General features: G+C 41.8%; 1 protein-coding gene across 1 annotated transcript in view; it reads left to right on the top strand.

Annotated features, from left to right (window-relative positions):
* The first annotated feature begins 19377 nt into the window (after positions 1–19377).
* khdrbs3 (KH domain containing, RNA binding, signal transduction associated 3) overlaps positions 19378–25098 on the top strand; it is a 105955-nt gene continuing 100234 nt past the window's right edge. Inside the window, exon 1 of the mRNA XM_062410058.1 lies at positions 19378–19825. Coding sequence (XP_062266042.1) covers positions 19735–19825 — 91 coding nt within the window. The 5' untranslated portion in view covers positions 19378–19734. The remainder of the gene's footprint in view (positions 19826–25098) is intronic.

Here is a 25098-nt window from a genome sequence, read left to right on the forward strand (position 1 = left end):
GTAAAAATAATCTTGTTCTTCCTCTCACTAACCTACCTACTCTTGCTGATTAATGAGTGAATCCAGAAATTAGACTGCTCCGTGAGGCCCTACACCAGAATCTCTATTTATAGAACTCCATTTAAGAGGTCACCATGAAAGCAGGAACAGGAACTCTGAGGGAACTGCTTAGCTGCTCATCCTCAGCTATCAAACCTTATTGTCCTGCACTGTTCTCCACTTCCTGGGCTCCAATACAAAGGGCTACTAATTGTTTTATAAAAGAATGCTTTCATATCTTCCACTTACAGCCATCTTAGGTAGCCTGATGTCTCAAGGTCTGCCTTTACTTCCATTATCATTCAACTAATGGCTGCATCTAATGATAATATCCATTATTTCTCATTAAACTTGATAAATTAGATTTTTAGCCTGATTTAGCATTTGACTGTCAACTATAAACAAGTGCTGAACAGTGCAAAAACCCATAAGGTCGTGAATAGAGGTCAGGTTTTTGTGTTTTATTTAAATCACGCATGAACATAGATTCGTTTTGTTGCCAGTCCACATAAACCTGTGTGTGACCTTGGTGTGGATGATCTTCACTCAGCTTGCTTTGTGTCCAAGTGTCACCTCCAGCCAGTTCAAGTAAACAACCTTCTCTCAGCCTCCGCTGCAACTGATTACAGCTGAGTGTAGGATGTTTACATGAACTACGTCTGAACGACTGTCATTGAGCACACGGGCGACCAAGAAATCCCCCAAGTAGTGGAACATACGCATGTGGATTTAAAAAAAAGAGCCAGTCTGATAAATAAATAAATAAAGACCGTTTTTTTCCATTTGTGCAGGGCTGGATGGCTGGAGGGCAGTCGGCAGCAGCAAACATCAGACTGAAAGCTCTGCGAACAGACAGCTTCCAGTCGGGGATGTTTACAGCCCCAAACCACCCAGTGCACTTGTGACCTCAGTGCGCCGCCACACACAAAAAGCACAATGTTGACGAGTGGTTGAAAGTGTTGACGTAGGGAGCAGGGACTCAAAGACTGGTGAGATCCCTTTCAAAGACGTTAGAGCTGTGCAGGCTTCTACCTGCAGGTGTCACTTTCATAGGGGGCAGGTAGCAGTGTGGGAAAAGGTCATCTGACGCAGGACAGCCACACCGACAGTCTGCCGCTGTGGAGGATGTCTGTAGTGAATCCAGATTCCTGCATCAAAGACAGCATTGTCTACAGCCCTGTACCTCAACACACACAAATACACACACACACACAAAAACACTAGGGAAGAAGAAAAGTTAGCCTGACCTCATTTCCATTATGCTAAAAGTCTAACAGGCTCAGCGTACGGATGCTGATGACGCCTTCAACTGAGAGCACACAAAGATATTCGAAGTGAAAGCTCACTGCCAAGCATCTCATCAGTCTGAATATGTCCTGGTGACTTCTAAATCCATTTAATAAACTTTATTTATCTGGACCTTGACCTGGTCTCAGAGCACGGCTTGGCAAACAGTAACCTTGCTGTGCCTCGGTAAGTGGAGCACAGGTTAGATGCTACCAGCTGGGACACGGTGGATCGGGGACAGCAGCAGATAACGGTGCCGTAATGTCAGTGAAGTGACAGGGAAACACACTCTGTTAACAAGGCCGGCTACCCGTGACCGACCCTGACACTTCAACACTGGGTAAAGCTAACTTAACTAGCTCCACCGGCCCTGGTAACATGCCTCAAATGTGGCGAGGACACTCCTGTCGCACACGGAACCCTTAAAGTAACTTTGTGCTGTCGGTCGTCGGTACAAAGCAAACATTAGAACGCGCTAACTGTTAGCACTAGCTACTGCTAGCCAACGACCTAGGCTACAGCTAGCTCGCTCACCCAGCTAGCTGCTGTTAGCTCGTGTTGGTGACCCTAACCTTCTGCTGCCTGGCGGCTCCTCAGCGGCGGGTCCAGCGGCTGTTCCCCGGTCAGCGGCGGCTCGGCAGCCGGTGCAGGGAGCGAGCGGGTGATGTGAGCGGGTTGACTCTGGTTCGGCTCTGTTCTCGGGCAGCCTGCGAAGTTTCCTTCCGTTTTCATTCACTTGTCTTTATTTTGACCTTTGGTTACTCGACACCAACATTGACGTCATTGTCATGGCAACAGAGTCCCGCCCACCCGGAGTCGGACACAGGGGCAATAATTACATTAACATTTTCCTCATTTAGCCACAAACTTCAGAGCACCTCACACCCAATCCGCTGCTGGTATACACACACAAATACATATACATGTATACATCTACATGCAGTTAAACACTTACCACCCCCGCGCATCGTAAAAAGCAGCTCTGCACCTGAGTAAAAGAACAAACACACCACCATTAAATGATAATACTAAATTTTAAGTTAAAGAAAACACTAATTGTATTACAATACTCGGGTAGAAGTAAAACCATTATAATTAAGAAAATTGTAGTCTAAGGATCAAACTGACTGTACAGTAATGGCATTAACATATTTCACATTTAATTATTAACTTGCACTCCTGAACAGATTCTCACACCCAATCCACTGTTCTTATATACCTATATTTATGGATGTATACATTTATGTACTGTATATATATATACATAAAGTGAGACACTTACCATGGCGAGGCAAGTACAAAGCTACACAGCTCTGTGCTTTGAGCGATGGTGAGATCTTGTACCTGACTAACAGAACAAACAGTACAAACAATATTAGACAATACTACTCAATTTTAAGTAAAAGAAAACAACACGTATGGTAACAATAAAGTATTGGAGCCAGGGATATATTTGCATTTACACATATACATACATACATGTCATTACATACATACAGTGTTGAACTATAATATATATATATATTATAGTTCAACACTTACCATGGCCAGGCTAATACAAAGTTACACAGGTCTCGAAGCTACTGCAAAAGGAAGAAATCCAGGTGGCTGTGAGCAATGTTGAAAAGAAAGTAGTGAGATCCTGTGTAAAAAAGAACAAACACAATAGTATCAAATAATAATACTCAAATCCATTTTGAAGAAAATGCTATTTTTTACAATAATACCAAGTTGGAATCAAGAACTAAAATCTAAGAAAAATGTACTCAAAATAGCTAAATTACTGGACAAAGGACACTAATTTCATTTACACTTTCCACATTTAGCCATTAGCTCCTGAACAGCATCAAAAATCCTCCTCAAACTGTTTTATACTTATAAAACGTTGTGCTCATCTTACCTGGTTTATTTGGTTTACTTTCTTCACATGTCACCTGACTCAAAAGTACTTGTCTTGAAAATGTAAAGGTATCAAGTTTAATCCCCTAAGGACAAATTTGATGTCATGTATTGACAAAACTACTTATTATTTTAATTTTAATGTTGTGTTTAAGCATCAAGTGATAATTTTGGAGAATGTGTATCTTCTCCACATTTGTGATCTTGCATTCTTCACCAAAGGGGACATTGTTTATACCTTTTCAACAGTAAAACCACTGAGCATGCTGCCTTGCTCAAAGACACACTGACAGAGTACTCTCTGGTAAGGGGATGATTTAACTTTGGGATATTGTTGGAAAAATACATTGAGCAAACCATCAAGCCTTTATGTGGACAAAGTGGTCGTTTTTATAAACTGCTCTGAACAGTATCCTCCACATGAGGTCAGGCTGGATCCATCTGCTCACCATTATTTCCTTCTCCAGTGGAACCAAGTGAACTGTTAACTCTTGGGATGTACAACAGAACATTTATTCATCATTTGATATTCAGTTCATGAATATGTTTTTGCTGTAGATTACCCTCAGTAAATTTGTTCTGGGGGGGTCAGCAATGTAGCGCAAAATCATCAAATTTGAAAAATTCTCTCTGAACATATAATAATAAAAATGTTCATTAGGTTTCAGAAAAGTGGTGTAGCCCTAAGCTGAAGATTTCTTAATAATTAATATAACATATCTCAGTTATTTCTTATGAGAAGCCCGGGTGAAGAAAATCCATCTATAACCTAACCAGGGAAACTGATTCCCTTGTCATTCTGTGTGGTCTGAAATTGCCCAGAGCTATTATGAGAGAGACTGATTTTCTCTGTGCAGTGGAGTGGAACAGTTTCTCCTTGTAGAGCCTTTTGCGAGATGTGAACGGATTCATAAGCGAGAGCGCTCACACACTAAGAGGATGTCTTGTCATGTGCTTTCAGCCAAACATCCCAAACATGCTGAGCTCTATGGAGCATGTGGTGTCAGATAATATGGAACCATGTTGTCAATGATAATAGGTGGAATTCATATTCTATAATATATCATACTGTGGGAATATACCTTATATATGTAATTGTATACACACACACATAATAAAATGTGGAATTAATATTATGTTAATATTAAGTATTAGTTAAAAAATATATAATTTACATTATGTATACGTATTCATTATAAATATAATATATAAAGCTTTTCAGCTGTATGGTATTAAGAACAGAAGGTGTTTCTGTTATTTAAATAATACAAAGTGGGTGGACTAAATAAACACCTTACACTGTGTCAGATATCTATAGATTATCAACATAAAACAAACAACTCATACCATTTAAATTAAATTAAAGGAAGTAAAATCCTTTTTTAAGGACACATATTACGAAATTGCTAAGGCAACAATACTAACAGCTTTGCTACTGACGAGGAAAGAAATATGATGAAGTAATACTTTTCTTATTATTCAAAGGTGCACGTGTATGTCTTCTATTATTATGCTCTATGTTACTGATGATTTCTCTACTCATAAATTGCAATTGTAATACTTCATCAATTACTTCAATATTCTTTGTTTTACTTATATAGCTGTACATGCCAGTTCCCTTATGTCTTAATTTGAAGGAGGTGGTATTCTTTTCAGATGTCCAACTGCACTCCTTGTGGATAATACAATTATATGATAACAAAATTGGGTTTCTCATAGTTGAATCAAAACAAACATTAATATATAAAACATAATTTAACAGACATGCATATACAAACACAGCCACCAGCATAATAATGATAATGGAAACTAGTGAGTCTTACTTGTTCTGGTTGTTTTTACAATACTACAGGAGCGAGAAAGGTAAATTAGAAACTAGTCTATCAATGAAGATGTTATATTTTGGGGGATTTTATGCATCACATCAAATAATCCCACTGTGCTGGTAAACTGTGATATTAAATCATCATGACTATAAATCCTGACACTCCATCCTGACACTCCATCAAGAGACATAGGCATATTCATACCTATGGATGACTCCACCCGTTTTACTGTTTATACTGCTTGTCCTTTTGAGGATCGTGAGGGGAGTTGCAGCCAATCCCCACTCACACTGGGAGAGAGTCGGATACACTCTTGACATAGAGACACACAACCATTCTCTCTCACATGGACAATTTAACCTCCAATTAACCTAACTATGATGGGTTTCAATTCAGGAACCTTCTTGCTGTGAGGTGACAGTGCTAACCACCTTCCAACATGCAACCCTATCGATAATTCTAAGTATCTAATTCAGCTGATGCGCTTGTCATTGGATTTTGTAGAAACGGGAGCGCTCCCACACAGACACGTGGTGTGAGCGAAACTTTGGGGGGGAATGCTGACACCGTTGTTTTCAACCGACCTGGTAAATATGCATGTTATTCAAACCTTATCTTGTTTATTCTAGAGTCAGACTTTTTAAGCCACAGTGTGACAACAGATCATAAACACAATGGTTTTTGACACCGTGGAGTCCTTCAATTACACCCAAAGGTCATTGCGTTTCATTGGTTAACACATACCAGCCGTCATGCTCATTTCCTTCAGTTTCAAGTCCCCTTCGTTCTCCTTCAAAAAAAGTGGGTTAATGGGCTGTGTGGGGAGTGGGATGCAATATTCCATATACTCCATATTCCAGAAAGCAATATACATTCGATCCCATCAAGGAAACACGCTTACAGACCTTGTGACCCGGCAGACGTTGTAGTGCACAGAGGCCTCATGCAGGTGTCAAGTGCAGGGCACGAAAAATAATGATCTTCTTCTCTGGGACATAGTACAACCTTGCATTCAGTATCATTGCAACCTTAAAGACAGGTACAAGGGCACTCAGTCCTCTGACACAACCCATAAAGTTATTACAGGGTACATGATTGCAGAAAGTTGTGGATTTAAAATGGTTACAATGTCATTACAGTTATTGAACAATAGTCAGTTTTTCAAAACAAAAGGAGCTGTGCTTTTACATTGAAGACAAATAGTCAAACAGGAAGAGGTTTTGGTGTTACCACCAGCACCTATAGTGGGTCAGTCCGTCTGTGTCAGTCCAATATGGAGAAATGAAATAATGAAATTATCAAAATGATAAATACCCAGTTGCCGACCACTGCTAAGACACTTTCAACTCGGCCCACAGCCTGAAGGCACACTGCCCCACCCCCACTGACTGCTACTATTGGATGTATCACATGTTCCAAATCACACCAAACTTGGTCCTGCACTTCCCTGGGCAATTTCCAACACACATGGTTAAGTGTAAAGTCTATACGATTAATGGTTCCTGAGATATGTGTTCAAGATAAAAACATTTTATCTGGAACACATATAAAATCTGTTCCAGATAAAACATTTTGAGCATCATGATAATGGTGGGTGACAAAAGCCTAACATCAAGACAGAGCAGGGTCCCAGGTGAATTCACTGTACATATTGTGTGTGCTTCATTAGGGCACACAGCCGGCAGTGAGGCAGACTTGTTAAGTGATGGACCTATACCCAGGGGTCTTTCCTTTCGTCGGGAAGCCAGTTTAAAGTTGATCAGTGTTGTCAGTCATGTTACAGCACGCCAAAGCTCGTCAAATCCAAAAGTTCAAAGTGGGCTTAGACAGTGTATGTGCAGCGCTGTGACAGCTCTTATGAAGGATCAAGTGGATTATGCTAGAGGTTTCGAAAAGAGTCCAAAGAGTTTTTTTCAAGCAATATGAAAATGCTAATCTTGTAGGTTAACAGTGTTTTGGTAAACAGGAGCATTATCACCACTTTTGCCAAGCATCATGTGGTTCGATGGCTAGAGCATACTGTCATACAGTAAAGCTTACATTTCTAAACACTAGTGCAGTGCGCCATCTAAAAATACTGGTTATAAATGAGCTGTTTGCTTGGCCTGTGGCTCTGGAGCTTCTTCAGAATTACTCCTTGTCATTAGTGACTTCTGCTAAAACTGTTTCTACAATATACCGTCACTTTTTTATTGTTTGCTTGACTGATGTTCTTTTTATAAACAGTCTATGGTGCGGATTTTGCGTTCATCCTACCTGGTGTATCTGCAATGAGGACGTTACAGTCAATGTTTTTCAGAAAAATTAACTGAATTGTCTTTATTCTAAGTTCACATATGTGGCTCAAGGTCTAGTAGGGTTTTACCACCTACCCTCTGCCCTATAGTTTCCTCACTACATGGTGTTTGCCACTTTACGATTCGATCATTAAGAAAGTAAATAAAAAAACTAAATGATAACACATTTTCCAAAGTAGTTATGTATTTACTCAAAACATTTTATAATTAAATAATGTGATGATCTATAAGTTAAACTTGTTCTAACGATGCCTTTGGTTTTATCCTGGTGAAGGAAATTAGTGTGGCTCTGCTGTACTTTTGCTAAAAGCTTGAAATAACTCAGTGACCGTGCTGCGCCTCCTCCTCTATGGCCTTGGTGCTTTTACGTTCTGTGTTAAGTAAGGCTGAAGCTACTCATGTTATCTCACTCCATCAATAGCAAATACATTAACAATATCTAGTCGCTGCAAGCACACTATTAATTTACCACGACCCGTCCCTACAGGGGCAGAATGATTGTTGGAGGCAACGAGGTGTATCGGCTTACCCCTCCCTGGGACACGGTGTCGCTGCTGGGGGATCAATGTCCATTGAGTACGGAGGAAGAGGGGGCAGGCAGGCGGCCAAGCAACCGGCTGGAGGAAGCCCTCCACCTCAGCTCGAGTGACGCTGTCACCTAAGAGGTCCCAGCAGGCCTTGCAGAGACAGAGAGGGATGTGCCGCCTGATGCTGGAGCCATGTCCTTTCACAGAGAAACAGGGGCCATTGGTCCTCAAAGGTTGAAGAGGACAGAGGTAATTGATATCGCGAGCTCAGGTTCGTGACAGGAAAAACCCAGACCGCCACTGACACTTAGTTGTCAGTCACACATTATGCCATTTATCATTTTAATGAATTCTGTATCTTTCGATTAGAGAAAGACTAAGTCACATATGAAAGATAAGATTACACCATTCAAATTCATAAACTGGAACAGCTTTAGAGACTGGACTTAAAACATTGGTGGTGTTTTGAATTTGTAAACATTATACCTTTTTTTCTTGTGAGATTTACTGTAGAAAATAGTTTTTGTAATGTGAACTATTGTTTAGCTACATGAAGAACATGCATTTTTCCACATGTGGAGAAAAATACAATGCATCTTTACCAATTTGCTAGAAGTAGTAGGACCAATATGTCACTTTTAACATGCAGTAGATGTGGATTGTTTATAACATATATGAGGGGATCATTCTTTTTCAGAATAGCACCACACCTATAAGCTAAAGGGGTATGTAAGAATTATTCAGAGTTATCTTATCGTGTTGGAGAGGTTACACCATTAATAATCCTTGGGTTGGCATTTCTTTTGTAGAAACATTCCAACAGTCCTAGTGGAAGCAAAGTTGTCCAAGTACGATGAACAAGCTTCCAATGACGAGCAAATAACATAGTCAGTCATAGTTTTTGAAAAATGGGAGAAACTGGATTACTGCTGTAACTTGGCTCCTCTCACACAAGTCCCCTTTGACCTCTCGGGTTTGCAAAAAAAATGCAACTCTTCCACGCTGCTCCTACTGCATAAATTAGAGAGTGTATATTGGAGCTGAAAGGCCCCGCAGAAAAGGTACTGCATCAGCAACCTCCACAACCTCATGACTGCTGCCCTCAGCCGGGGGTGAAGTTCAACAATAGAGCAACAGGAAACAGAAAATGTAACTGTATGGTTTGTGGTGGGACCTAGGTTGGAATTAACTTTAAGGAAGTGTGAAAACACACGAAGGAGAATGATACAGCAAATCCCAGGAAGAAACATCGGCGCGGGGAAGATCGTCTTTCAGGCGGGCTCACGGCCTGCAAGAGCGTTGAAACAAAGCTTCCCAGCAAATAGGTTTGACATTGAAATATCAGACAAGCAGAAAATTGAATCATTGATCAGTTCCTTCATGAGGGATCACTTTGTCATGTCAGAATCATGGCTCAGAGGATGTGTCACTCATGCAAGAGTGCAGGATGAATCAAAGGAGGGCTCCTTTTGCCGTGTGGATAGGAGCAGTCAAACTCAAATGGGATTTTCAAGTAATAAATTCAGATTTTTCACCCCTATCTTTTCTAATTTAGCTGTTTCGCACAAACAACTCGCCTCGCACTTTCTCCTTGAGAAAGTGCGAGTGAAGTTCTCTGCGTGTGAAGTTCTCAGCCGCCGGCCCGGCAAGGCTCTCGCAAGGCCTTGCTTCATGTGCCTCCTGTCTCCTCTGCTGCTCTGGAGGGGAGTGAAATGCCGCGTGTGAAAATGATATTTGAAGTGATTAAAGCGAGTGATTCAGAGGAGCTGACAGTTCTAATGGGGAGCACAAACCGCCTGTCCGGCCCTGATAGCCTCGCAGGCCTCCTGACAGCCGCCGCAGGAGAGAGCGCTCGGCTGTGGGACACAGTGACTGGAGGGGTTATGTTCCCCCATCGTCTCGGACTGTTTTAGCAGACGTAAATAATATTACAATTGTAACTTATATTACAACGATGACCATATATATTTTTGTTATGTATAAAAAAGGTGTAGAATCGCGTTGTGCTGTTCTCTTTCTCCTCCTGTCTTTCTGCCATTTTTCTTCCTGTCAACACGCACAGTGCATGATGGTATGTTTTGCTCGGCTCGCTACCATTGGTTGAACACTACTTTTGCACTGTGGGATACCGTTGAGTTCCCTATAAAGGGTATACAAAAATGTCACGGAACAATTTCTGAGACAAACAAGTTCCCACAAAAGATGACAGGACTTGACTAAATGTTCCTCATTAACAAGGTAATTTGTGCAAAGATTAAGTTGATTTATTTCAGTCAAATAAAATGAAATAAATACGTGTGAAAAGATTTCCTAACAATAAAAAAAAATAATTCTATTACTTGATGACTGTTGCTGCATATCCACAGATTTCATGTAGAATCTACCTGAGATGTGGTGACAGCTCAACTGAGCGTGTGGGGATACATTGCACTGGTTTCCACTGGGATTCCCAGTGGGATTTCCAGGCGCTGACGGTCTTGCAGGTGTAGAAGGAGCGTGATTCCTCGCTCCGTTCCCAGACAGAACGTCGAATCCAAACTGTCCAGCATTCTTGCACTACCCAGGGGCCCCAGCACTTGTTTGGGAGCATTCCCCACTTTAAAAGATAATTATCATTCGTCAGAATCTTCACCATTGTTAGCTGCCACTCACCGCTGCTCCCCGTGTAATAAGCTGCTCCCAGCCTCGTGCTGACAAGGATGTTTCTCAGCACCAGCAGACCGACCGCTGCACAATCACACATTGACTGTTTGCCGGTTGGTAGGGAGCCAATTACCCTTCGTTTCCCCCAGCAGCACCTCTGTCTTTTCTTTTTCTGTCGTTTACAAGGGCTAATGGAGGTTTGCTGTGACAGGAACCTTTGTCTGGGCACATTTTTCTCCTCCAGTTTCTTAACTGGTTTGGGTAAATTCAATTCCTTAATTCCTAGATTATTATTCCTAACCTGTCCAGCTCTGTAGGGAGTCCATGCTACTTTTGTATTTGATATTTCTTCAAAAATAGCTTAACATTTCAGATATTGAATGACTAAGGGTTTAATTTAACTTTTCTTACTTACTTACTTTTCTTTTCTTACGCATATTTTCGAGATGAAAGCTCTGCCGTGCCATCTGTAATTGCTCCTGGACATAAAACATGTTCATTCCTTGTGAAACGCCACAGAACCATGCGCACTGTGTGATATTCCTTCCCGAGAACAGAGCTCAGGGATACTTTATTTTTAATCGTGATTCTATTAATTGTTCCTCTTTCTTTTCACTAGGACTGAGAAAAGAGTTTGATCTCATGTTTTGACTCCCCACATCGTGTTTGACATGTTAACTCCTCAGGGAAGAAAGACAAAACTTTGCTCTGGCTCAGTATTTGTTCCACGCAAACACAAACAATTAACACTTTTTTGTTGGTGTTCATTTCCAGCTATTATCATGACCTGACTAACAGCGTTATTGCTTCTTCATCTCACATTCACAATTCTCACTTATCTTGTTTAGTATGTAAGGATGTGGAAAACAGTGAAGACAACAACAGCTTGAGTTATGCTTTTACAATAAGTTGATAATTAGTTTGTGGCTGAGAGAATCAGAAAAAATCTGATTTTAAAGTAAGTCAGTGACAGATAACATTTCTTTCGAAGGGTATACATGGCATGACATAAGACAACAAATAATTCACACACAATAAAATCTAAAATGATCATTATCGGCTCATATGAAAATGTTCATTATATAGAATCTAAATATAATGTTCTGCCCTCCCCTGGCCCTGGTCATACACCTGGTATCATATTTTGGAACAAGCGGATACAGAACATATGGGTGACAAATAAAGCTATTAAGGTACAAGACGGATGCATGGAAGCTTTTTCATCTTTACTTTACAAGAAACATTTTCTGTAACTGACTCCTTGTTTCAGATATAAATCAAGTGAGTGAACAGCTTAGGGTTTGGTGGATATTGACATTGGAGGCGATCAAACCCGTGACCTTCCTGTAATCTCCCTGCTCCAGGATGAACTAGTCTGCCCCTTCCACTTAACGAAACCATCCTATACAGTGATCCATATCCGATCCCCTGTGAGTATTTTCCAGCCTGTACAAAGTGCCTTGTCTCATACATCCTACATTTTTTTGCAGATCTGTGTTTCTCAGTCTCCATCTCAGTATTCAAACTCATTGTGTTTGTACATCTCAGACCCTCAGAATGAAAACTATGCCTTCTCCTTTCTTCCAATGGGGCTGATGCAGTGCAGGTACAGTAGTAGGCGAAGTGGAGGATTTAGCAAAAAGCACTTTTCTTCATCCCCACAGATCACTTGTCTGGCCTTGGCATGTAAATCCACTTTTCATCCCTTTTCCTCTCACTGCTTTCAGTCTTTGATCCAGCGCTCACAGAAGCCAATGGCTCAAACACTCATACAACGAGGAACACAACTAGTTACCATCTTTCTGTCCCTCTTATGTTCTTTGGACTTCAATGTCAAATGCCACAGTGTGATAATGCTTCACCAACAATGGAAAATGAATTTCTCATCTGGCAATCTTGTTTATTTCCTTTCCACTTTCTAAGTGACAGTTGAGTCCAGTGTAATTTAAATTATCTGATGCTCTTGGACAGGTCATCTCTGATTAAGGATGTGTCATAGCTGGCTTGATAATTTTAAACCGATTATGAGCGCATGAATGTTGGATTATACGGGGTGTAAAAAAATCTAATTTTAAGTTAATGTGGAAAACCTTTATTTCGTCTGCATGTCTGTTGCTTCTTTAGAACCCAGAGATAATTTGTCAACATATAAAGCTGCCATGACATCCATAACGTCACAAGTACTGTTTCTCTTACAGCTTTGGGAGGTAAGTACCATGCATGGTAACGCTGTTACATGCAAATTTAAGCACAAGCCGGGGCTATTGAGTGGGAAGGCGGGGGTAATTTTCAGTGAGAGCATTACAAAATCTGAATGTGAAATCAATAAGCTCTGCCCTCGAACTGAAAGACCACGCTCTTGAGTAAAGATCGAAAAAACATGTTTCTTTTATATTTTGAGGACAAACCGATTTCCATTTTAAACCTTATTCTCAAAATCTCCATGAAGTAGTGTGAGTGTCTGTGTGTGTGTGTGTGTGTGTGTGTGTGTGTGTGTGTGTTATGGGGGTCTCATTATGAGATCTCATCTGTCCATTATGATCATTTGCTAATTGAAGCAAGCAGTGAAAAGCTTTTTGATCCTGGCTACCTGAGGACCGCGGGGGGGGGGGGGGGGGGGGACCATGCAAAGCCACATTTCAAGAATATTGGAGAATATTGGCGAACAGCTTGCGGCTGTGTAGTGGCTGCTGATGCTGTCGCGGTATCATTGTTCTCGTGCTTAATTGCTGTGGCTAATGACAGGAAATGAAATCACCCACTGAAGACCAACACGCGTCCCACAGAATAATTGCTGCTGTTGACCTTGTGCCTCTCTCGCTCTTGTATATGCAAATGCAGGGGTGATAACTCCCAGCACACACTTGATCACTACATATCATGCACTGCTTTTGACTGCTCTATTGAGCCTGTGCACTATGCAAACTGAGCCGCTGAGTTCACGTATATGTGGCCCCTGTTGGGAACAAGTAGGATGGATGTGTGTGATGAAACTATGGTGACATGACGAGATGCTGTTTGTTACACTGGTGATCGTTATCAGTTCTGTCAGGCTTACGCACTTAAGAAGAGTAACAACAAAACGCTTGCTCTGGCATTGTGAAGCCTAATGGAACATGCCAGTGCACTAATATTTCTGGATTCCCTCGCAGTTGCTCCGTTATTGATTGTGCTTCATAAGCCTTGTCATCATTTTCATTGTTACAAATCACTGCAATTTCACTCCAACTCTCTGCTTTAGACCACACACTGCAGATATAAACAGCATATGGTCCCTTCTACATCCAAGTACACTCATGTAGCCTGACCAAGTTAAAGACAGATACTTCATAGAGTATGAACTTACATGTGAAAAGAGAAAAGAGAAAGAAAGAAAGAAACTAATAGAAAAATGAAATGAAAAATAAAATCACTGTAGACAAAGTCAAAAGCAAGCCCACAACCCAGAACTTAGCCCTGTCAATAACTGGATGCAGGTGTAGAGGCCAATGTGTGCTAACCCTAACCTTAAATGCCAGAGGCGGGACCCTGGAGGGTGTGGCCGGAGCAGGAAGAGAAGTCACATTCTCAAGGTTAGTTCCTCTTTGGAATCCGTATAAGACTTCTGAGCGTTGTGAAACTTTTGTTTATAATAAAAAAACAATTTTATATATTTGTTTACATTTATCTCTGGACATTTTTTTGTCAGTGCCAAGTCAGACATCATTTTTGCTCAGCCCTCATAGTGGTTACATATAACAAGAAGAATACCCACTACAGCTGGCATTATCTACAGACAGACACAGGCCAGCTGTTTCTGCTGCCCCAGTCTTTACACTAAGCTAAGCTAACCGGCTTCCGGGTTTAGCTTAATACAAACCACACTCCATGGTCTTTAGATTTAAATGGACATAGAATCTGCGCCCAGAAAGTGAAGCCTATGCAGGAATGCCTGACATTTGTATTCTGTCAAATAAGCAGCAGGTAGACTCCACTTCTACAAGGAGTCCAATGGGTGCAGGTCACAGATGTACAGTAGGTGGGCATGCTGTGTCCTCAAGCTTTCAGTCAGGTTCCATCCCCAGCTCCTCTAAATATTACTTCAAGTAACAGATGGACCAAATGCCAAACTCTATAGTTCAAACCAGCAGTTCACAAACCAATGGGGGACTTGTTGAAAAAACAGCCCATGTATTTCCCACAATGTGGAACTATTCCTTTAAAGTAAAACAGTGATACAAATCAGAGTAAAGTAATCCTTTACTCCAAACCTTCTTTATCTCGTGAAAAGTCAGATAGTGACAGCGGCCATCCCCAGAGAGAAGCTGCTGAAACCCTGACTTTATTAGGGAGGGTTGAAGATGTGTGTGTGTGTGTCCGTATGTGTGCATGTGTGTGTGTGTGTGTGGATTGACCTTGGTAGCCCTGCTTGGTGCCATTGATTTGTTTACCTGTGCGCTACTGACAGTTTCTCATTAGGTTTCTTTTGCACAACACTTCCAGGAGAGGAGACCAGAGTCTGCACTTCACAGCCGACGATGCGTGATCAATGTACCTGATAGATCGGTGCTGGCAATATAATTACGCTGAATGGCTGTTTAATGGATGCAAGCGCTCCATTTAGTAGCCACAATGAGGGGGCTTTTGTGACTGAGGCAGCATTGTGGGGTTGCATTAGGAGGGAAACAAAACTGTAAAAGAAGGGCTTTGTTGAAAACCCTTTGGAAGACATAGGAACTGTGGGAGATACAATGTTTTGTCCCATTGATACTGGAGAATATTGCAAAGCTTAATTCCAAATAGAACTCAGCACTATTAAGGCCTTTCAAAATAGTCATTCAAATAGTGTGCATGCAGCCTGAAGAACTTTAGTAAACAGAGGAGAAATAAAGATAAAGGGCAACACGATGACATTGAAAAACGATTTTCTCAGTATTTGTTGGCCTCTTCTCATTTTCTCCTGACCTATTCAAACTATTTCCTCCCAAACGCCTCCAAATTTGGATTTCTGTAATGATGCTTTCACCTACAGAGCTGCACACTGCTGCTGATAAATTAAACCAACTGCACCATTTATAGCAGAGTTCTGGTGCAGTTATTGCACCGACTCTTACAACACTTTGCTACCACTCCTCGTTTCGGTTTAATAGAAAAAGCCTAAAAAGTCCTCCTCAGAAGAACCTCTCATGTCTGCTTAATGGTTTGATGTGGTCACAAGGAGGCAGTGTTGTCACTCTCCTCACAGCCCTCCTCCCACCACCTCAGTGTGTGGATAGAAAGGAATCCACTTATTCAAGGTGTAAAAAAGCACTTTTTGACTCGTTACTGTAAGCCAGTGCATCTCACCGGGCCCAAACAGAGTGCAAATATGGCTAAAAGTGCCCTCGCCTGGGAATGCCGTGCAGCTCTCCGTGACACAAAGTGACACAGCAATCAGCTTGCGGACAAATCAAGGTCTAATCACTCCTCAGGTGACAAGAACCCCCCCCCCCCCCCCTTCCATGACATCCTCCCCCCTGAAACAGGATTTTATGAAGATTGAAAGCTGACGAGACAAGTGCTTCTGTTTAAATCTGGTGGGATTACATCAAGTTTCTGAGAGGCAGACGGCAGTGCCGATTAGATCCCTGCAACTTGTTACGAGAGGGAGAAAACAAGGACTCTGAAAGGAAAAGGTGCAGACATAATAGTATGGGTGTGTATATCCAAGCATTTATGACACCCTGGGGCGTTGCACCACGGGCTGTCTAGTTCTAGGTGCAGTCAATATCATATTAAATGGGCACGGACAGGCTGGGGGGCAACAGGGGGGGTGGGGGAGGGGCAGCCATTCTCTAATGATCAAAATAACACTCTGTCAATGTAATAGCCCGCTGTTCTTCATTCTTTACACCCAACTGACTGAACATTTCTCATAGCTTTGTTTACACCCGTGCTGCTGCCCCTGTGGTCGCCTGTGACTCCCTGTGAAATGTCGCCCCATCAAGCGTGATCATTTTCATTGCAGTTGATGTATTGCAATCACTTAGCGAATTCCCCCTTTCCAACACCGGCATCTCGAGGAAGAAGTGTGGGCCAGCAACTTTCGATTCGAACATCAGCGACAATGTGAGGATTTGTTTATGAAGACGTGCAGGGTGCAACAGATGGCAAGCATATCTATAAATAAGTCGCTCTCCTGAACAGGAGATTAGTGCATTTGAGCTGGTTTTTAATGGTCTCTGGGAGAGATTAAAAAGTAAGCTGATTCATAATGCATTTCTCTTTGGGGTGAATCACTCATAAACAAGAATCTAGAAAGACTCGGGAGGAAAAAACCTCCTACATGCTTAATACACACACAAGCTAACACACACACACACATACACACACACACAAACACACACATTTGTATATATATATATAAATACCAATCCAAAGTTCATGGAAGATAAAATGTTAATAAATATACATGAGTCTTTCTTGGTTTTAGCCAGTGGGTCACATTTCTCCAAGTTATAGAAATAGAAAGGCAAGAAAAAATGTTTCAATTATATAACCAGCACTGATCAGCCTACAGATAACCGCCCACCTGAGGCTACCTCAGCATCCTCCACAAATATTGACAGAACTCTTATCGCTTTCCCTTATTTTCTAACAAATATGAAGCTGTATACAAATCCTGTTTTTCACCCGACCTTTAAGCACCTTCCATTCCTCACAAAGACATGTATTGTATTCATTGTAAGTAAGTAAGTAAAGCTGTATTTGTATCGCACTTTTTAAAACACACAACAAAAAGTGCTTCTCTCTCACACACACTCATAGAATAAAAATATAGATGGAAAAACGAACAAAGGAAGGATACATTACGATATAATTCACAGCAATGTGAGAGACAGAGCAGCGTTAAATGAAACGGAACATTAGAGACAGGGATGGAGGTCTATAAAAAGGCTGGGATATAAAGATGGAATTATTGTATGTTTCCAGGAAACGCAAGTCTCAGGATGTCTGATAAAGTGGATCTGTGGCTGTATCTGTAGATATCTGCCGTCTGGACAAACTCTGTCTCTGGCCCTTAATGTCACTATTCTATAAAACCGGAGACTCTTGTTTCCCTCAAGTTGTGGTGGGGACTTTAATATGCCTGTGTGTTTACTAAACAACAACAACAGGGTTTTCTTATGTAATTAATTCATACACACGCCCCGGTGATAAGCATGTTAGGTCTATGAGAAGGTGAATGGATTTCCTGAGAACTATTGACGGCTTGTCCTAACAAGTAAAAGCTGAGGAATCATGCAGTCCCAATCCGTTGCCTAAACGAGTAAAGAGGACAATTATGAAGCTTCCTAAGCTGGTTCCTGTAACTTAACTGACCTAAAATATAAAGGGTCAACTGTACTTCTAATAGGATACATAGTCTGGCTCTGTTGTCTTTACTGCATGGCTGCATGGTCTGCACCAAGATAGGGTCTCTCAGCTGATGAATGACTGTATATCGTTATGTATAATTGCTTGATGTGTCTGCAGCTCTCAGAGGTCAATGTATGCCTGCACCTTGTGTTTCTATATCTAATCTAATTACATGTGAAAAAACACTGGGAAATATGTGTGGAGCAGCTTTTGCCCTGGAACAGTCTGTGCAGTGAGTCACTCTGTCTGTGCAGATAATAAACCAGCATTATTCAACGCCTTTGAAACGTTCGTGGTGAGATCTTGATGATGTTGTTCTTGTGAACCCTCACTGTGATGTCTGAAATTGTTTTTGAAAATGAATCTGATTGAAACATACAATGCCTATTGGGATCTACCAAATTAGAGGACTTACTCTTTAACTCTTATAATCTTTACGATTGTATTCTGCGCCTGAATATCCAGAGTCTGGAGCTGGGGGCGAGTGATTTTGGGGCTGGAAGTCTTCTGGATTCAATTTTGAGTTTGACCAATCACATTTAGGTCATAAATAGTCCATGTGGAGCGAAAAAGAGACATAACACATTGACCAAAATGCATCATCTATCTGCTTTTTAATTAATATGTATTCATCTGTTAATAGTTATGCCATATGGATTGGTTTGGTTTTTATTGCTCATTGAAAGTAGTATTCCTGTATGGGAGTATTGTTTTTGTCTTTAGGGTCAAATCTATGTGTTAGTCACTGAGTGAGTTTTATCTCAGATCTGTTATTGAGCTTGTTTGGAGGTTTTGCTGATGGTGACAAACTGAATTTCATTCAAAACAATTGACCAAACCAAACTGCACTGCTGGTCATTTTTAAAAGTACAGCTTATTATAAGATGAGTGATTCCAACATTACATACAAGCAGTGATGGAGGAACTACTCAATTATTTTTACTTGAATAAAAACAAAATAGACTTCAAGTAGAAGTTAAAGTATAACAGTAGCTTTTGGGATGAGGTAAAGCAAGTACTTGCATTTAAATATAAAGAGTAAAATGATGATGCATATACTGAAAGCATATTAAACACGATGGTAGCTTATCATTGTTCACTTATAGGACTTTTAAAACTATACATAGTTGTGAGTATGTAGCTCATTGCATTGTTAAAATGTAGCAGAGAAAGATATATGCTGTGGCATAGAGGGAAATAAATAATTAAATAAATCGACTTGCGTACATATTCATAAAATATGTTCTGAAGTAAAGCAACGAAGTTAATATATTGCGTTACATAAAAATAATAATAATAATAATAATAATAATAATTACAATAAAAAAATAATGTGGTGGCGTTTCAGCACCGCGGACAGCTCCACACTGCCCGCTGTGGCCCCGCCCCCTTTACACCGACCGACCAATGGCAGGCCGAGCCTCCGCGCGGACCTCCGGAGAGATGAGCGGCGGCTTCACAGAGACTTTGTGCCCAGAGAGGAGAGGCAGCCCCGGACCGGCTGTGATGCGCAGAGCGGCTCTTTTCACCCATCCACGCGCTGACGAGATAAAAGCTCCAGCTCACATCTAACACGTTCACCGTGCGTGTGTGCGCACGAGTCTGCCCCTGTGCGTGAGTTTTCCGTGAGGACCGAGAGATGCTCCCGCAGCGCGAATGACACCATCTCCCGCCTGTTTGGGTTTTCACGCTGCTCCCCTGAAACCTTCGGCGGTGTCCTAACTTGGAGCTGCGTGGACGCTGATTCGAAGTTTTTGTTGTTGTTTTTCTTTCCTTTACATTGTTCTTTACTTGAACAACACCCGAGTCGCTGAGTTGGAGCCCGAGGTCCAGGACGACATGGAGAGCGAGAAGTACTTGCCGGAGCTTATGGCAGAGAAGGACACGATGGACCCGTCTTTTCTTCACTCCCTGCGGCTCCTGGATCAAGGTAAATGCCCGGTGGTGTGCGGAAGGGGTTGGTGGGGTGTGCGCGCCCCGGCAGGTTGAACGCCTTGCAGGGTGTCGGTGCTGCGGGCTGCATGACTCCAGCAGCCCGCCCACCTTGAAGTTAAAAATAAGAGGTTTTGTGGCTCTGCTTCCTATATCCTGTTTTGGACACATTCTTATTGCACGGTCCAGTTTGTTTTTTAATCATGAATCAGTTTTTCCAGGCTGTAGCCTAATGTACCAGCAGCTTGTAGAGGCCAAGGTTTGACCGAAGACTGCACCTGCTCCATTAGTAAAACCACAGGATAAAAACTTTCATGTGAACTAGACAAGCAGGGGACGAACAGGGATAGGACAACTAAAAATAATAGCCTTTGTGTTTGCACTTCTTAAAAAATACCATACTTTTTGCAATATATTCTATATATTGTTGCTAAACACTAACAAATAGAAAATGTTGATGCAGTTGAATGATGGTGAAAATGTGTAGACCCCCCCTCACACTCACTCACACTCACACTTCTGATGGCATCCCATGAAACACCTATGAATGGAGGCACTGTTTGGACACTATAGATAAATAGATAGATAGATAGATAGATAAATAGACTGTGCAAATAGTACCATAAAAGGAGGACAGTGCAAAACTGTTATTAGTACAATAATATTATACTATACATGATATCAAATACATGTTTGCATTTAACAGACATCACAGAAGTTAATAAAAAAAATAGGCAATTCTTGTATAAACTTAAATAAAGCAAACTCAATCCAAACCCACTTGACATCCCAGCTTTCAGGCAGCAGGCATCTCTGTCCAGTCCAGACATGTGTGTGTACGGCTGTGGTTCAAGCGGAATAATCTCACTCATATTCAAATGTACTACATGTGTTTCCCCCTTTTGAAGAAGAGGACGTGACTGAAATGGAATCTCGAACGGATGGAGCATCGGCAGACGCTTTAATTAATCCGTTGGACAGACTTCTGCTTTGAAGCTGTCAGAGTATTTTTTGGATTCCCGCAAACACTTCTTCAGACGCGGCGGCGAGGAGCTCCTGGTGTGTGTGTGTGTGTGCGGGGGGGGGGGGGGGGGGGGATGCACTGTTGCAGCATCCGAGGCGCACGCTTCGAGCACCACTCGTGGGCTTTTGTCTCGACTCTGAGTGGGACGGCTGTTGTCGGCTTTAAAGGTAACAGACAGGCAGCATGAGTTGACTGTAAACAGTCCGGCTGCACTGGAACTCATTTCTGTGAAGCTCCAGATGCTGCAGCAGCCTTTACACACACACACACACACACACACACGGCCATGTCACTTCTGAAGCTGCTGCTGCCTGGGACCTCGAGGGCTCCTTAAAAGGGTTCCAGAGGGCCACTAGCAAAGGGAGGCTTGATTTAATTTGAATGTTGTTTACTTGCTGGAGTTTACAAGTGACAAGCAGAATTACTTTTCTAACTTTACTGGAACCTTTTGAACTCCCTGTTTAAGCTTCAGGCTTTATTTCATTATATATTGTTCTGCTGATCCTTTTCTCAAGTAATCAATTGACTATAAAGTGTTTATGGAAACTGAATCGATTGACATATATTTATCGAGTCATGTTTGACCACAAATATTGATTGCGAATGACATCATCCACTCACCCCTTTGCAGATGGAGACAGCTTCTTTGGACAGGGACTTGGGGTATGACACGTTGTGCTCCATTATAGACTGGAACAACTCATCCTCATCCTCGTCCTCGGAAAATAGAGAAAAATGGAGTTGCCATCATTGAATGTTTTGTTTGAGACATATTAACAGAGAGAAGCAGCAAATCATTGCAATAAGAAGCACTTGGCATTTTCCAATCATGACTTTAAGGACTCGTTGTTTATCAAAATAATTTCCCTTTTAATTTCCCCTCGACTGACTAAACGATTAATTGACTTATCACTTTGGCTCCAAGTCCATCACGTTATCGCTCATGCAAATCGTCCCCTCTGATATAATCAGATTGAATCTCGTTAAATTGGGTTTTTCGTGGTCAAATTAATTGCAGAGTGAAACTGCTGAGAGTTCCCGACATGAAAGAGCTGGTGCTTCACTGCTCTGTCCTCGGATCGCCCACTGATAGAATAATTGTAATGAACCAGTGTCAAAAATGTGGCTCATTCATCTCATTAGTGTAGTGAATGAATTATGTTGGTCCCTTGATTCCAGCTTTCGCCCTTGTGACCTTTAAATATCCCGATATATTAAGTGAAACAGCTCCATACTTCTACAGTCACTGTATGTTGGTGTTGTTAATGTTTGGTTATTGATTAGGCTCTTGTCCCAAAGAACAGCTTTGGGTTAATGCATCATTCAGTGAGCTGATTCATGTACAGTAATTCATGTACAGTAAGATCAATTTATTCTACTCCGGCAGATAAAGCTGCTTCACTCAGCATCTTTTTTGTCATCAGCTGGTTTTAATTTTTCAAATCTGGTTTAGTCCTTATTTTTCTGCCAAGAACAAATCTTCCACTCTCTAATAGAGACGACTAGAACACTGAATGCTTACCTACCATCTCCTCTCCCCTAGTCTTTATTCCACACTGCATGTCCTCAGTAGAGTTAAGACAGAATAATGGCATTTCCCCTAAAAATTGAATAAAATATATAAGAGCCAGAACAAACCAGCAAAGAGTTTTAGAGTAATTCCCCCCGCTGTTTTTTAACATTCAAATAGTTTTACAGTACCCTAAAGTTCCTGCTTCACTTCCACTGAAGTTAGTCACATTTCTGGTGGGGGCAGAGATTGCTGTTGGACACCATCGCAAGCGGCGGAATTAATCCGTGACATTTCACGAAGTAAGCGGAACTCTGCGGTGCACAAAAATTGGCCGAAACAGTCTGCCACGACTCCAAAAACTGTAAATACTGTTATCTCTCTCTCGCACAACAGATGGAACACGATGCAGCTTAATAGAGCACTTCTTCTGCCATCTTGCTGATGAGTTCTGGACTTGATTATGCAATTGGCAGGGGGCTGCGGGGAGCAGAGCTAGAGTAACTAAGAATTGCCGCGCTCAAAACGGCAAATAGGAGATTACTACCCGGGTCTGGAGAGACTTCCATTCCGGAGAAATTAGAGGGGAGTGCATTGTGTTCGAAGCTCGGGGACGGAGACGGACCGCTTTGATAAGTCCGGGCCGTTCTCAGAGCTCCTCTCCCACAAGGACCATATCTCTGCCACTGTGACAAGCTTCATACAGTTCAGCAGCCGACACTTCTTGCCGGCTGAAATTTCTTAAGCCAAAATAGGAGACAAGCAGGACCAGCAGCCTACATGGAATGAGAAACACTCAGCAGCATACTGATGAGTGGCTTCAAGGTACGGAAATACCTCGGGTGACATGAAGTGCATCTGTTATTTACATTAAGTCAGCACAGCCCCTCAGTGCCACGGGGGCACAATTGCTGCAAGTAACACGTAATTTTAAATGTATTCATGTGTGATTTTTTCGATTCTGAACGTTTCTTTCAAACCATGGAAACATCAACTTGATAGAAAAAAAAACTGCAAGTTGCAAATTCAAATGTGAGAATGAAGCAAATATCCCATCTGATCCGTTCTGCCCTCAGAAAATCAGTCTGTTGTTGTTGTTGCTCTCTTTGGTAACGCTAAATGAAGAGAAATCAGCATCATGTGTGGAACACATGTTGGATAAAAGTGAGGCTGTTTTATCTGACTTTGTGAAATGTAATCGGCTTACTGACGTTTACTCGTCCCACTCCAGTGGGTTTTTCTGGTCAACATTCATGAGGACTGACATGTGGTGTTCATAAGAAAAGAAGTTGAACCTTAAATTTAATCGATTTAATCGAGACAAAGGAAATAATGCGAAATAGTAAAAAAGAATGAAATCTCCAGATCAAAAACAGAAAAAAATTCAAAATATTCTGTTATATATATATACACACACACACGTAATGTTAAACATCATACAGCATCTTTACCACATGTTAACATTAAATTAAATGACTCAAAGTGTTTAATGACATTATAATATCAAATATACAAACAAACTGGCTGATTGATTGGGATTGTTCCGGCTCTGGACTGATGTGAAAGACTGTACAATAAAAAGCAAGAGAAAGAAAACGTTATATTTCATTAAATCTGGAATCCCTCTGTTTCACTCCCTCATCTTGCAGACAGAATGTAGATAAGTATTATATGATTATTCAATGTTTTGGTATAAGTTAAATAGAATCTAAATGGCTTCAAAGTGTGATGAATTGTGTGGCTCTCCATAGATTGATGTAAACAATACCGAGTTAAAAGGGTCCCTGTGCACTGGGATGAATTCTGTTTGTTGGGTTTGTGGACGCAGAGCAGCGTGGAGCCTACTCTGGCCCAGTTTGAACGTTGTAACCTCAGCGCTGCACATAAGCTCCATATCTATTGCTTTTTAATTGGACATTCCACAGCAGGAGTCCAGTGCACTGTTGGAATTACATTAACAGCCTCAGACTGCTTACCCACAGAAAAGAAAGAAAAAACAACTAAAAGATGCACAAAACACAACTACAATATCTGCACAGACTGAGCAGGTCTGCAAAAGTATCCTTATTTCAGACATGACGCCCTGTTGCTAATCCATACAGCGCCATCCCTTAAGCAAAGCAGACGGGTATTTTTAGCCAAGCTCGAGTTTTGCCCCAAGTGATAGCAGTTCCTGGGTTCGAATGCCCAGAAGTGAACAAAAATAAGCTCTGGCAAAGGATCAAAGGCAGAGATATCGTTTTGTTGGGGAAACATCGCTTGAGAGTGATAATGATCTGTGGATCTGCGGCCGGCCGACACACCGAGCCACACGGTGAGGTGGAGGCCCGAGAGCCGCGCTGTGATTCTGCCCTCAGATGCAGTGAACTTGCAAGTGAACTGTGAAAAAGGGGCAGACGGCGGGGAGCACCGGAGAAGCCCGCTTTGCATTCAGGCGAGCAGTGGCTGGCTGCTGTGCCGAGCCGTGGCTGCGAGGTGTTTGCAGGGCCGTGTCTTTGCCGGGCCGCAGCTCCCACCGGAGTCCAGGGGTGAAACGGGAGCCAGAGCGAACACAGGCAGACTCGGGCTATAAAACCTTACAGAGTCGTTTGGAGATGGGACGAGTCACAAGGCCGCATTGATTTCACTGCTAATGAGGAAGGCACGTTCTCACTCCATATGGGGGCAATAATGAGCCGAAGATGCTGCCATTTAGCGTATATGTCACTCAGGCTCAGCACTTCCTCGGCTTTAATAC

This window comes from Platichthys flesus, chromosome 17, assembly GCF_949316205.1.
Source record: "Platichthys flesus chromosome 17, fPlaFle2.1, whole genome shotgun sequence".
Classification (NCBI taxonomy): Eukaryota; Metazoa; Chordata; class Actinopteri; order Pleuronectiformes; family Pleuronectidae; genus Platichthys; species Platichthys flesus.